Below are 14,522 nucleotides of genomic sequence, written 5' to 3' on the forward strand. Positions count from 1 at the left end.
ATAGGAGGACAGTCCTTGCTGGTTTAACAATTATAGCCGTTTTAAGAGAGTATAATAGTCACGCTATACTGTGCTTAGCAATGGTTAACGTTCTCTGTAGCTCAGTATAGCAATTTATAAAGTTAGCAAAGGATTGCAACTACTTTCTATCACCAAGAAATGACACACCATGTAGGTAGAAATGCACCGCTTTATTTTTTGTTTTGTTTATTGAAATACATATAAAGAAAGGATTGTAATGAATAGTGAAAGATTGTTCTATGAGCAATTATAATAAATATAGACAATTATATCGCAACATTGTAGAAAAAGCATAAAAGCGGTCGTGCAGAGCTCATTCTGCGCAGTGCCCTCGCTGGGTGAAAATGTATTTATTTTACGTTGGGATTTTAACAGTTGCGACGGGTATTATGGATTTTTATTTGCCCTTTCTTGGAGCTGAAGAAAGAAAAGAAGACATCTAATGGTAAGTATGACATTTTATTTTACAGGGTGTTAGTTTATTGGCACCCCCTCAATATTATTAGGGTGAGGGGGGTAGGTAGAGTATTTTTATGATGGGGGGGCCCTAGTCACTTTATTATTTGTAGTCCCCACCCGCCGCTCATGGTCCATATTCTTTTGGAGTTCGGCTAGAAGCTCTTTGAGCACTGCTCTGGTTATTTGGGAGTTATCAGGGTTGTAAGGGCTGCGCTGCGGTATTGCTGATGATGGCAGGATTTGTTCCCCCACTCCGTAAGTAAAAAGTCGTCCGAGAAATCGGATCCACAGTCTGAGGTGTCGGCCATTTTGGGCCCTGTTGCTAACTGCGCCTGCCGCCATAGCTCTCCAATTGTTAGCCCCAGGCTTGGCTTGTCCAGCTTTTGCTTATTTTTTCACCCCATACTGGTTGGGCTTCATGCAGGGATCTCCCAGGACACGTTGGGTGCAGGTAAGGAGGCTGAAAAGCCGAGATTTTGTGTCAGTCTGCCGGAGCTCTCAGGTGTTGCGACCGCTCGCTCTTGTAGTCTTATCTTGTCTTTTATCTGTATTGATTTGTTTTCACAAGGGTGGGGGAACTCCTTGTGGGTGAACTGCAGCTTTTATCAGATAGTGAGCACTTATTATTAACATTAAAACCACTTGCCAAGACATTAACAGCAGACCTTTTAAGTCCTGAAAGTTGCGAACTCGGGTGTCCTTGGATCGGATTTGTTGTTTCAGAACAACTCACAGATGCTGAATCGGATTGAGATCCGGGGAATTTGGAGGCTAAGGCAACTTGGCGAACGCCTTCATGTACCTCAAACCATTCCTAAACAATTTTTTCTGAAAGAGGCCACTGGCATTGTAATAATATATTCCACAAAGACACACACAAAATCACATGCAAATAAGCACACAGTGCCAAACAACTTTATTATTTTATTTAAACAATAATAAAACTGTTAAAACAGTATATATATATATATTAAAGCTAAACAGGTCTGAATAATAAATTAGCACATTAGTTTCACTAAAACCCCCATCTTTAAAAGGGGATCACATAGCATATATCGAACAAGTTACAGTAAACTGATAAAATCTGAAATGCAAATCTATATATCATTTAGAAATCAGAGGCCGGTTACCTATTTTCGAACAAAATGTAAGATACCATTAACCCTAAGCCAGTGAGACTACTTAACAGAACTCCTGTGTGCAACCGAAAATATTAATTTCTATCCAGCAGCAAATAGGTCTAAAGTACACAAAACGCACAGGTCCAAAGTGCTCACCAGAATCCGTGGGGCTAATCACAAATTTATAAATATAGTGGGAAACCAAGTCAGGTGAATAAGGTGAATTAATATTTACAACAGTTAGACAAAATCACAATGAATTTTTTTTAATTATGTAAGAATGAGTAGTAACGCAGGCCTGAAAACCCGCCAATGAACTAAACTGGGTAACATTAGCGTTCTAGATGAGAATGATCATGGCCAATTTCAAGTCAATGTAGTGCTTTAGCACGCCAAACTTGGAGGAAAGCATTATGGCGATTGTCCGGTGCGGACAGTGAATGCAGTGTTTGAAACGTGAAAAACCACAGAGCTTTAAACTGACAATTAACGGCAAGGCTGGGGAGCTTCAGATAAAATGTGATCTATATCCAAATAATACTTCCTATATAATGTCACAAGGCAGACATCTACGTTCTACATTTAAGAGGCTGCTTCCAGTATACATTTATGCCACTTTGAAACCAGAATTCCAAGAAGTGAAAAAAAAAAAAAAAATCACTTTCAAATAAACTGCAATTTTAGCTTACATTTTGTAAATCAGTCATTAACTTTCTGTTTGTGGAATAAATCCCTAAATTAGACAGAACCTAAATGCTACGATACCAATAGATCTTATTCTACAGACATCTTGGATACTACTGGCAATCTTGTGTCCACAAATCACGGAATATCTCCTGTCTGACCCACTGTAGTTGCTGTGCTGAAGCTGGCATTCATTGAGAGAGCAAGTCACGAACTGGGTGGCACGATAGGTTAAAGATAAAGATCATAAACGTTAACTAAATCTGTGTCTACTCTGGTTATCACAATAGCAAAATGATAACTTTGCGGTTACCTATAGTTATTCATATTAGAAAAGGATCTTTATTGCAGTTTGATGAATTTAACTAAACGTCCATTATACCCACACAATATCCCTGATTGCTACTTAATGAAATGTACCATGCATGTGCAGCAGAGTTAAAAAAACATATTATAATGAATGGTTTACTGAAAACTACAGAAAAATAAATGGAAATAATAAAGATTTATAATAAAGATTTAGCAGATGACATCATCCAGTTCAGACAAGGCACAGCCAGGGCACACAATGCAAATGAGAAGGAGAAATAGAAACATTGTTTCTTTTGTCCTCTTCTCTATAAGCAGGCTGCCAGGTGCAGGATAGAGCTGTGTGGATTTTCTACATGTATTTTTACACCTTACAAGTACATACCTGATAAATATAGGGATACTCAAACATATAATTAAAATCCTGGGAAGTGGCTGTTACTGTTTTTACAATTCATTTGTTTTGGATACAAGTCATGAAATGCAACCTATATAGGAATATAAAATACACATGTGATCTTTCAGATTATACAAAACTTATTCGAAGAAAGGCAGTTTACGACAGCTGTATTTTCAGGGCAAGACTTCTAAAGATTTGATTTTGTGTAAAGTAGGTTTACCATTTAGACTTTTAAAAAGGTAGTTTTCTTCCGTGGGTATCCCTGTTCCCTTTTGGGATGGGCTAGAATTCCCCTTTGTAGAAGTATTAGTTGTGCGGTTTGTTTAATCTGCCTTGTTAGGATATGCTATGCATTTTATTCATGCATGGGTGGAACACAGATTGATACAACACCAAATAATACCAAAACAATATACAGCTTTGTCTTGTGCCTCTGTAACAAGAGCACGGGTGCAGCAGATGGAAATGTTATGGACCAGGCAAAGTGCGTATATATATATACACATGAAATGTTAATAAGGACAACACAGGCTTTTAGCAGCATATTGAATATCACACAGCAGCCATCCTCAGTAACACTACATCAGATCACCTCCCATTCATCTTCAAAATCAGAGTGCAAAAGATATGTGTCGTTTAAGGGAATGTTGGGGTGATGACTGTAGGTCTTGGTAAGTCGCTGGAGAAGATAGCCATTTGTATCCACTGCCCACAGCTCATCCAGTGTGGTCACTGCAATGAAGCAATAATTAGCTAAAACATAAGTAAATTAGTACATCAGACTAGACAAGTGGAGTCTAATCAGGAGTCTGATTAACAACTCACAAAAGTATCTATCGCTTTTTAAAATGGGATTGTCAAGAAGCGACCGTTAGTGGTATTCCTATGTGGTGTAGTGGGGTGACTTAATACGAGTTAAATAATTCATCTAAAAAATGGCGATACGTTAAATGGCCCTAGTATCCAACAGTAAAAAGTAGATTTAACACAAGGTGAAAGGTTCTAGGTGCCACATGGCCATCACCAGGGTCTAAACGGTTACTGCTGGACCTAGGTGCCACATGGCCATCACCAGGGTCTAAACGGTTACTGCTGGACCTAGGTGCCACATGGCCATCACCAGGGTCTAAACGGTTACTGCTGGACCTTTGTGCAAATATTTTTTAAGGAACCTGGGTTACAAACATTCATCCATTTATGTAGAAGCTGTGACATTATTCCAACATGTATGTACTTTTCCAACAGCAGTGTGCTGGTTCTTGGAGACAACTTAGTAGGCTACGGCCTGGAGGACATCAAACACACTGATCGAGTCATATGTATGTAAAATAAGGAATTAACTATACAGTATCAGTACAAAACCAGCTGAATGCACTACGTTATTTCAAGTAACAATGACCCGGACAACAAGGAATTATTGCAGTTAACTGTGCAAGGAGCAAACTCAAGGCGTGTACAACACCATAAAGGTCCAGACTGATATAAAGGAGGTTACGCAAAATTAACCCTGGGCATAGCTGTAATGAAGAGGATATCACCGCACATGTGTATTCTTATTTGTCAAGATCGGTATTTTAGTGTTGACTGACAGATGTAGAAGAAGATTTGTGGAAAAGTTATGATTATTAACAGTACTCTAGTTATATAGTAATGCCTGGCAGCTACCACTTTAAGAGATGTTGCCGTTTTTGGCAGAACATGCCACGTACATTGCGGTATTGCCGCATCCATATATTTTTGTGCATAAAAAAAAAAAAAAAAAAGCCAAGACATCACACATTACTTCACAGCACTTTGTCTATAGTTACACGGACAGTGATGCACCTTGTCACTCCAAACTACCAATGCTCAGCCAACCTGTAGGGTACATACCGGTATGTGTACTTTGGTACATGAATGTATTTGCATTTGTGTGTGTTGTGTAAAAGCCATAGAAATTTGAGTGTTCACTCTAAATATATTTTGGTATACACAGCAGGACGGGTCATTTATCAATAGTTATTAATAAACACTATATAAATAGCAATAGTCCTGCAGGTCTGGTGATCCCCCAGCTCCTGCAATGAACGTGGGAGGGCCAACACAACAAGCTTGTGACATTGCCAGTGTACCGCACAGCCCTCATATTGGCCTCTGAAAATAGCAAATGTAAAGTCTCCCCCAGATGCAAACAGACATTAATAAATCTTTACTTTAAATAGAAAGAAAGACATATTAAACACAGATACGGTAACGAACTTGCCTGATAACCAGGCCGCGTTTCCGGGGATCTTTTTCCAGTAATCTCCAGCCGAGTTCTTTTCGGTGATGCCGTAGCGTCTTGCGATGTCTCCGTTCGGACAGCGCGCCCACACGGTTCTTGTACTTACAGCTAGCTGACAGGCTTGCAATCCTGTGTGTGAAATGATCAGAGGAAAAGAAGTCTCTTGGTAAAGAGCTCGATAAAGACAATACAATTTTACTAAATAAATGTTGCTTTCTTGAGTTACCTGAACACATTTTTCTATTGAAACCTTTTCTACCAACGGGGTCCATGCAGACGTTCCTCGTGTTAATGATTTTGAGCTAGCGGTAACGTTCTTGTTTTTTTTTTTTTTTTAATATCATTTGCATACAGGTTACTCATTAAAGAGTGAAAATCAAAGTGTATTTCAAATTTTAGGCCAAAGTAGTCAAATTGAAAAAACAGCTGACTGAAGATGAATTATTCCAGTTTGATTATTTTAGCCTAAAATTTTAAAATTCACTTTTAAATTCCCAACAATTTACACTTCAGTGAATTAGCCTGGAATTCACGCTTTGATGTCCCAATAAAGAGAGAATCATTCTAGAAATCTTTGCATGGTGTAAAGAAATAAATAAACAAAGCCGTTTGGGAGGCACGGCACGTAAGTGGTTAGTACATTTCCCAGACTAAGACACAAACCCCGCATGGACAGACTATACTGTAATCTGTTTGTCTTGTGAGCCACGAGGAGCCAAATGTTTTGCTGAGATCCACACAAAACATGTAATAAAAATGCACCTGTCGTGACCAACATGATACTCGATAGTAAAACCTGGTGCAACTCCAACCCAGTGCTTCAGAGCTATGAATTGGGCAGGCTGATAATCCGTTGCAGGTGCCAAATATCAATCCATCGCACACAAAAATAATAAAAATAAAAAACACCTTACACTGATCTACCGATTGGTGCACTTAGTCCAGTTTACCATTTAAAGATCTGTGCTAGATGTGGTATGGCTAGATGCTTTTAGAGCAGTTTCACTCATCACTCATTCTATGTAATTAGGGGACCTGCTCTTTGGGGATAAACTACTTATCTGATAAACCATTTTGTTATGCATTATCTATATAATTAAAAAAAAAAAAAAAAAAAAAGCTGGGGTCATTTAACAGTTTCCTGTTAAAATGTCTAAATGCTTCTCTTATCACATATGATTTAAATGTTTTCTTCAAATTCTGGACCTAGTACAGAATCCATCATCAGTATGAAGAATTGAGCAAAAGCGAGGGATAGTTAGAGTCACAGAATAAAGCCAGATTACCTATTAGGCTACCAAGACAGGCCCGTCTGGCCCTGGAGCTCTGGGTCTTAGTGGGAGCCCCTTGAGTCAGTGTGGAGCATTGTAGCCTGTAGCAGCATCAGGTACAGACCCCGGTGCCCACGCAACTTCGACGATTCAGAGCGCAACAGACGCAAAGGTTCTCTTAAAGCATAGGCACAGTCTATGAAGCTCCCCCACCAGACCACCATGGATCCAACTCACCACCATTGGACAACCAGGAAAGTAAAGCAAGAAGGGGTGATTGTCAAACCTTCATACAAACAAGCCACATTCAGACACACGCACTCAGCCCCCTCCCCACCTCAGATGCCCCCATTCCTACATCCAAACACACCTGGCAACCTGCCTAAGACTGGCACAGAATGGTAACTAAAGCAAATTCACTACAAAAACGTACCCGGTACATGCTCCCAGTCTATTCCAACGGGCATTTCTTCGGTTATTCCAATCCTTACATAAACATTGTATTTGTTATCAATGGTCCAGAGCATGCAGTCATTGGGACTGGAAAAGACTCGAACCAGGTTGATTCCTACCGGCTAGAAACAGAAAAATAAACATCAGTGAACATGGATACTAAATAAACTAACTTACTGTAATATGAAAGAAGCCATGTGTACAATACCCGGAGTTTACCATCATAGATATTGGAAGAGCATAAATTATGTTGCACTTTACAAGACTCCTGTTTTTGCTCCTTGGACAGATTTTCACTTTAGTGTAAAAAACAAAACACGACTGTCTTGTCTAAACACAATTACAGTAATTCATAACAAAAAACAAAAGACTTCATTCTTCTCTAGCAACGATGGATGACGTTTTGAGCATTTTTAGGTGCAGTGCCACATTGCTGGCAAAAAATTATTACAGAAGTAAAAGTGCCCAGACCCATTTGGGCTCAGCTTTCGCATCTCAGTCCTTTTACTGCGCCACAGCCCATACTCCCTATCGGATTGCCACCTTTCTTGGAAAGCAATGCTAATACGGAGTCCTGAGATATCTTGGATGCTCTTGGCCACAGACTGCCTTTGAATACTTGTGATAAAATGAGCACAATTGGATTTAAAGGATTTGTGTAGATTCTCAGATTACATCACTAAGATGTTAGGACTACAGCACTGAGTCATCTTGGAGGCATTCTGGCACAAAACTCAAAGTGCTGGTCCAAGAATGCAACATCGGACAAGATGCCAGCATCCATATAGAAAAAAATTGGATAGCGTGCTTGGTATGGCCAGATCGTCCAGCATTAACACCCCTCCCCCCTCCCCCCCCACCAATCTCTATGTTTAAATGGGAACTAATAAGCGGCAGCAATATTCAAGCCAGACAAAGCTTCTTATACACAAAACAGTGAATATTGGTGGCCATATAACAGAATTGCAATATCCACTGTACAAAATAATTTATATATAGTTACAGCCCAACGGTGTCCAGGATTGCAAGATAAGAAACCAAACCCCAAATATGTTTTTACTGAAATGCTTCTGAGCATTAGGTAAAGAGAGTAAGGGTCCAAAATCATGCTGGTCTTCAAACAAAGACACCAGAATTACTGTCCTGATACCGGAGATACAAGTATAGGCAACCAAACATCAATGACGTGCACAGAATCCCCATAAAGCACTATTCAGATCAATGTCATTTAACAGCAATAGAAAGTTACTAATGGTGATCTCTGGTGAAACCGTTTGCAATTGATCACCATTTGAGTTTACACTATACATTTAGCTGGTATTGTTCTTTATACAATCGTATCGAAAGAAAACAAGGCGTCGTGGCCACCAGCCTAGCAACCAGCCAGAATTTACAACAAATTAGTATATCTTCAGCAATTTATACACAGGTGTGCCTGCAGACAAAAACTTCTAGTAAGCCACCGGACCAGAAAAACAAGTGTAAAGCAAGCCACAGATTAACCCCTTAAAGCAACGACTCACTGTTCTAATATCTGGTGTTAGAAGACAATGTCTCATTATGGAACACTGTCTTCATTTAACATCACCGGGCTTTAGAATATCTGTAGGCTGACAAGGGCAGCAAGTATCAGTTTTTCCAGGGGTTAAAAATAATTACATGGAAAGGCAATCAGAAAACGGATTTCTAACATTTTTATCGCTAAAGTATATGAAACATCATGTTCCTCTAAGCTCCTAAAAAGTCATTTTAATGTTTATGTAACTTGTAATTTTAATTGTCCCCAGTCCCCATACCATTAATCACTATAAAGGCCCATTTACCAAGACTTTGTATGAGATGAAACTCTGTACAATATTCATCTTCTGCTACTCGCTAAACTCAAATCCCCAATTTCCCCCAATTAAAGAAGCAAACTGGCCAGACTCTGTTAGAGGAACCCTCCAAACACGGGTGGATGGAGCCGGTCACATTTGTGACAGTTTATATGAACTGACTTCAATAGATAATCACCCTATGATAAGTACATAAATGCATGTTTTCATTGGGGGTATATGTCCTGAATAGCGATTTAAATAAATTGGCCAAAGGAGTGTTGATTTAAAGGGACACTTCAGACCCCTAAAGCACTTTAGTTTGCTGAAAAGCTTTGTGTGTGAAGAATGGGTCCTTTTTTCATTTTGGAAAAAGTGCTGATTTCAATAGAACATTTTATTTATTTTTTTAAATAAATTATACTGGTTACACCTCCAGGCTATTCAAGGTCCTGTAACTTCTTGGTTTGGTTAGCTTATTTGCACTGGGATTCGCAAATACTTCTCATTGAGCTGCATTGGGAAGTCTGTGATTGGATAACCACAGAAAGTCTGGGCGGGGCTAGAAGGGGAGGGCTTACAAAAGCTGCAGACAAGAGATCTGCAGCTTCTGCCTCTAATTTATATATATATATATATATATATATATATATATATATATATATATATACACACACACACACACACATACATATACACACACACACACACACACACACACACAATGAAAAAAAATGCATAAGTAAATGCATGCAAGGTTCAATTTGGGGTATATCATCTACTAAACCGTAATTTTTAGGTATTTTGTTTTTGGGCAGTGGAGTGTCCCTTTAACCCTGAGAATGCATGTCAAGTTTTATATAGACCAAGTTGCTCAACTCAAGACAATCCACAGGCACCTTGGGACCAGATTATTTTCTTCTCAAACAATGCTAGATCTTCAACACGTTTAAACACAATCTTCGTTTAAACACAATCACTGCAGTACTTTAATTTACAAACAGTCTATCAAGCAAAAGAGGAATTGATCGCAAAGGCTTAAAATCTTACCTGAATTGGTGGCTCGATCATGATCCACGCAGGCAGCATCATACTAGGGTTCAAAGGCTGTGTTCCCACTCGGAAATAAATAACTCCGCTGGTGTCACATGCCCAAATGTGCTGATTTCCACAGGAAAAACTGCAGAGTTTTACAGGGCCTGAAACGAAGGGAAATGGATAAAAATCCCAGAAAATGTCAAATCTTGGATCAAAATGTTACAGGTGAATAAAATCAAATATACAGTGGGGGAGGTATAAAGTATTTAAATATAAATTTAAAAAACAACTTCTGCATCACAACCAAAAACTCTTTTAGAATCACAATACAGAACGTTTATTCTGATGTAATCAGTGCATTTACCAAACAGGAACAGATAATTTCCTTTAGCTAGAAGACGGCAGATCAGATGGCCAAACAATGTATAATCTAGATGATGCTATACCAAATGTGAGGCATTAATAGCAGAGGTCAGTGAGCCACGGGAAGATGCAGATTAGCAAGGATATAAACAGGCGTTAACACTTTATAACATATGTCACAGAGCATGTACCAAGAGAACAGGTGTATGTATATAAGAAGAAATCTCGAGCGACCGCTTTACTGGGGAGAGTTTAAGAAATAGAGGGGTGGGGGGTAGGGGGGGGGATGGGAGGGGGAGGATACAAAACAAACAACAACAAAAATAAATAAAACTAACTAAGCTTTGAAAGTAATGCAACCTTATTGATTTTTTTTAAATAAACTTTTAGTTTAATATTTTTATAGAGGAATTTAATTTTTTTTTTATATATTCAAAGAATCATTTTAGAAGATGAAAAAAATAATTAGTATTATATTATACCAATTTTAAAATGATAGCACACCAATGAATTATTTTGCAGCGTTAAAGTAAAAACTTAACTTTTATTTAATGTTTACAAAATATAAACATCGACTGTTCAGTTCACAAAACAAACTTTCATCAGGATAACGAAACCCTTAGCTGAAACATCGATATATTAAAATGAAGGTCTAAATAGGAAAATCTATTTATTGCCATGACATCTACCGTTTTAATGCATGATAACTTTGGGTTTTATTACAAAAGACTTGCCATTGTGTTGAGAGCCATCTAAGTTGAGAATTGGTGCATGTAATGTAGGCAATGTGAAAGCAGGTTGTACTTTACTTGAATTAAATCCCAAATATGGTTTTGTTGCAATTTAAAGGACCACTATAGGCACCCAGACCACTTCAGCTCAATGAAGTGGTCTGGGTGCCAGGTCTCCCAGGTTTTAACCTTTCAGATGTAAACATAGCAGTTTCAGACAAACTGCTATGTTTACATTGCAGGATTAATCCAACCTCTAGTGGCTGTCTTACTGACAGCCGCTAGATGCGCTTCCCTGATGCTCAATGCGAAAATCGCATTAAGCATGCAGAACGTCCATAGGAAAGCATTTGGGCTCTGGTCGCACATGCGCATTCAGCTCCACTTGGGAGATGACGTCGGAGGGGGAGGAGAGGTCAGCAGCGCTGAGGGAGCCCGTCTCTGGATAAAGGTAAACGGCTGAAGGGGTTTTAACCCCTTCAGCCCAGCGGGATGGGGGCCTTGAGGGTGGGGGGACCCTAAGGACTATAAAGTGCCAGGAAAAAGTTTGTTTTCCTGACACTATAGTGATCCTTTAAGCCTCAAGTCAGCCTGAAGATTAGCAATGCAGTCACGGCATACAAGACTGATGTATATTCCCCTGCTGATCCACCTTGTTGGAATCTTTGAGATTCCACATATAGAGCATCTGGTACAAAGTATTCAAGTGTCAGTAGTGATCTATCGGCTGCTGAGGGTCAAACAGAGAAGTGTCTTTCTTGCCTTCTAACCCTGATCTTCAATGTCAACAAAATAAGTACAAGACAAAACCATATAGAACTAGAATACATTTTATTCATATATTTGGAAAATGCCACACCTGCTTCATTCCTTCATACGCATGTAAAATTGATACAATACTGACTTTAGTCTCAAACACAGACTTTTCGCAAGATATAAAATAGGATTGTTTGGTACGGCTTAAATAGGGATGGAAAGTGAAAGAGGACAATCAGGAAACAGGCTTTGAGATGTCGAACTTATCACCCAAGAAAGCAGACCCGAATATTCCACCCAATAAAGTGTACATGAAATACAGTCCAATTTGCTAGAATTGAAAACATGACCAATCATGACCAGGAGAGTTAGGGTCAAAAGATGTTGGCGGAACTTGTTCGCAATGAGAATTTAAAAGCTAGAATGTGAGATACAAACCAACAGGTGAAAATACATAAACTGTATTCTTCATATGATACGGGATACAAGAAACATGTAACACAGTGTATATATGTGCAGGATATTCACACAGTAGGGCTTTATGGGACAAGTAGTGTAATCCTCAGCGACAACATCACTTGTCATATACGATAGCGGACCTGCTCTATAACCGGAGAGCGGCAAAATGGCAGCTGCTATCACAGTTCAGTACTGCGTGAATCAGGCGGTGTGTAGCCATCATTGACCACACAAGTCTGCCACTGCAGCTATGCTCTGGTTCCAGGGAGGTAAAATTAATCAAATATCAACTAAATGTGACATTTTCTCCAGAAGCAAAAGAAAAGCAAACAAACAAACAAAAAAAACGAATCCAAAAAAACAAACGTGTTTTTAGAAGCAACTTGGGAAATTTTTAGACCAAGACCAGAAATCCTGCAGCCCACCAACTCCTATTACACACTGCCAATCAGCAGGTATGTTTGGAGGATTTCTGTAAGAGGTGATGGGTTATCTGTTCATTAATCCCGGTGTTTGGTAAACCAAAAAAAAAATCTCTGGCACCGTAACACACTGATAGCTGCAAAACGAGCAATAATTTATTTTAGTTTGACTTTCCAGACTGGGACATTAAGTTGCAAAGTCGTACAGGTTGTGGAGTGTCACATATACGTGTGACTCGAGTCTAAGATATCGCTGACTGTCACAATGGCTCAGCTGTTGAAATGTGTCAGTCCCAGCGTACGTCATAGTCTGCCTGGCCAGTATCGGATTTCACTAACAAAGCTGTGCTCAGGTTCTGAATTCAAGAACAAACACGCTCAGGACTTTTCCTGAACACAACAAGCTGCATTCACAAACTGGCCTTAATACAAAGCCCACCTAAATAGAATGTTTAGGAATGGGCACTGAGAGTTAATCCCTGTTTGCGCAAGTTTTACACGTACTGTCTGACATGACGACACTGCCAGATGGCAATCAATGACGAGCAGGAGAAAACAGAACATTCGCTCTAAGTTTAGAAGCTTTGACAGTGATCTTGTAACCTTACACACACACACACACGAAAGTCATTTTACAGATATAGCCATTGAAAAGTCAGGAATGGAATAAAATACTTGCAGCAAACCAAGAGAAGGTTAAACAAAACAAAAGTTTCAGAAAAAGACTTACTAAAGCAGAGAGTTTTCTAAGACGTATTGTATTAAAGCAAGCTTAGTTTGTTAGATATTGCAGTCATTAAGATTTAACCTACATATATATATATTGGGCTAGTCAAACACTGGGCAAGTGAGTCGGTAAGTATAAAGAAATTGTCAGTTTACAACACCTTTGCCAAGCATCCCAAAATAACTATTGTGCTAAGTATGATAGGATTGGCTGGTGATTTCCTTAACACATGGTGTATTGACTACAGTGTGAATTGTGCCAAACTCTGCATTCATATCCTAGGTATTCAGTAAACTAGGAATTGGGTAGAAATGATCTGAAGGACTTGCAAAGTGTACGATCTTTTGCTAGGAAGCCTGTTAGCATGCATCTTTAAGATCCAGACGTGGACCTCAGACCTCTTGCTCACAGTGCCTTGAGAAGTATTGGCTATACCTTACTGACAATGCCTAACAAGGTTGAAATGATTGCCTGGGGTTGTTATAGCTCTCGTGCAGAGAGACCTGGTCTGGATTTTGGATCTCTTCTGCCATTTTGGGTGGAATCTGTCTGATATGCAAATGGGCCTGATTCGCTAAAACCAGCTTGAGATCTGAGCAGGGACCCACGGAAGGGCAGGCTTTTTGAGCGGATGTCCGTTCTCTGTATTGTCTTGATCCACGTTTTTTTTTGTTTTTTTTACATCTTTAAAATTAAAATCTTGTAGGCAGATGTCTTAACATCTCACTTTTTAGCAGAGCTGCAAATTCAGAGAAGTAGAATTTGGAAGGTTTGCTAAACAGGTTTGCATCTATACAGAAAGTCTTTAATACACTCTGCAAGTTTAATGACTTGTCATTGTCAATTGCTGAGAATTGGTTAGCGAGTAGAACATTTTGGGCTAAATTAGTCAGACAAAAAAACCCCAAAAAACTCCAACCTTTTCATCTCGGTTAACTTGACCTACAGTTAGCAGACACAGGCAATATGGCACTATACCTTACCTGATGCCAAGCTAGCAGATGACTTATAATGGATTAATTCCTCTCCTTTTGTTCTATAGACCCAATCTATAGGCAGCTGGTAATATGGGGCTCACACCAAGAAAATTAAGATCTTTCCACTAGTGTGTTAAGGATGTTTCCTGTAGAGCGGATGTTCGAAGCTGGTAGCGAGATTCTTTTCACCTGACTATATTGTATCATAGCTTTCTAATATACCATACAAAACAGATTTTATCCCAGATGAGGAG

The 14,522-nt window shown here is 39.2% G+C and overlaps 1 protein-coding gene across 1 annotated transcript in view; it reads right to left on the minus strand.

Annotated features, from left to right (window-relative positions):
- Positions 1-1,362: 1,362 nt before the first annotated feature.
- TECPR2 (tectonin beta-propeller repeat containing 2) overlaps positions 1,363-14,522 on the minus strand; it is a 41,395-nt gene continuing 28,235 nt past the window's right edge. The window contains exons 17-20 of the mRNA XM_063439811.1: positions 9,846-9,994; positions 6,962-7,103; positions 5,237-5,386; positions 1,363-3,726 (exon numbers count right to left, since the gene is read on the minus strand). Coding sequence (XP_063295881.1) covers positions 3,578-3,726; positions 5,237-5,386; positions 6,962-7,103; positions 9,846-9,994 — 590 coding nt within the window. The 3' untranslated portion in view covers positions 1,363-3,577. The remainder of the gene's footprint in view (positions 3,727-5,236; positions 5,387-6,961; positions 7,104-9,845; positions 9,995-14,522) is intronic.

The sequence above is a fragment of the Pelobates fuscus genome, chromosome 13, assembly GCF_036172605.1.
Source record: "Pelobates fuscus isolate aPelFus1 chromosome 13, aPelFus1.pri, whole genome shotgun sequence".
Classification (NCBI taxonomy): Eukaryota; Metazoa; Chordata; class Amphibia; order Anura; family Pelobatidae; genus Pelobates; species Pelobates fuscus.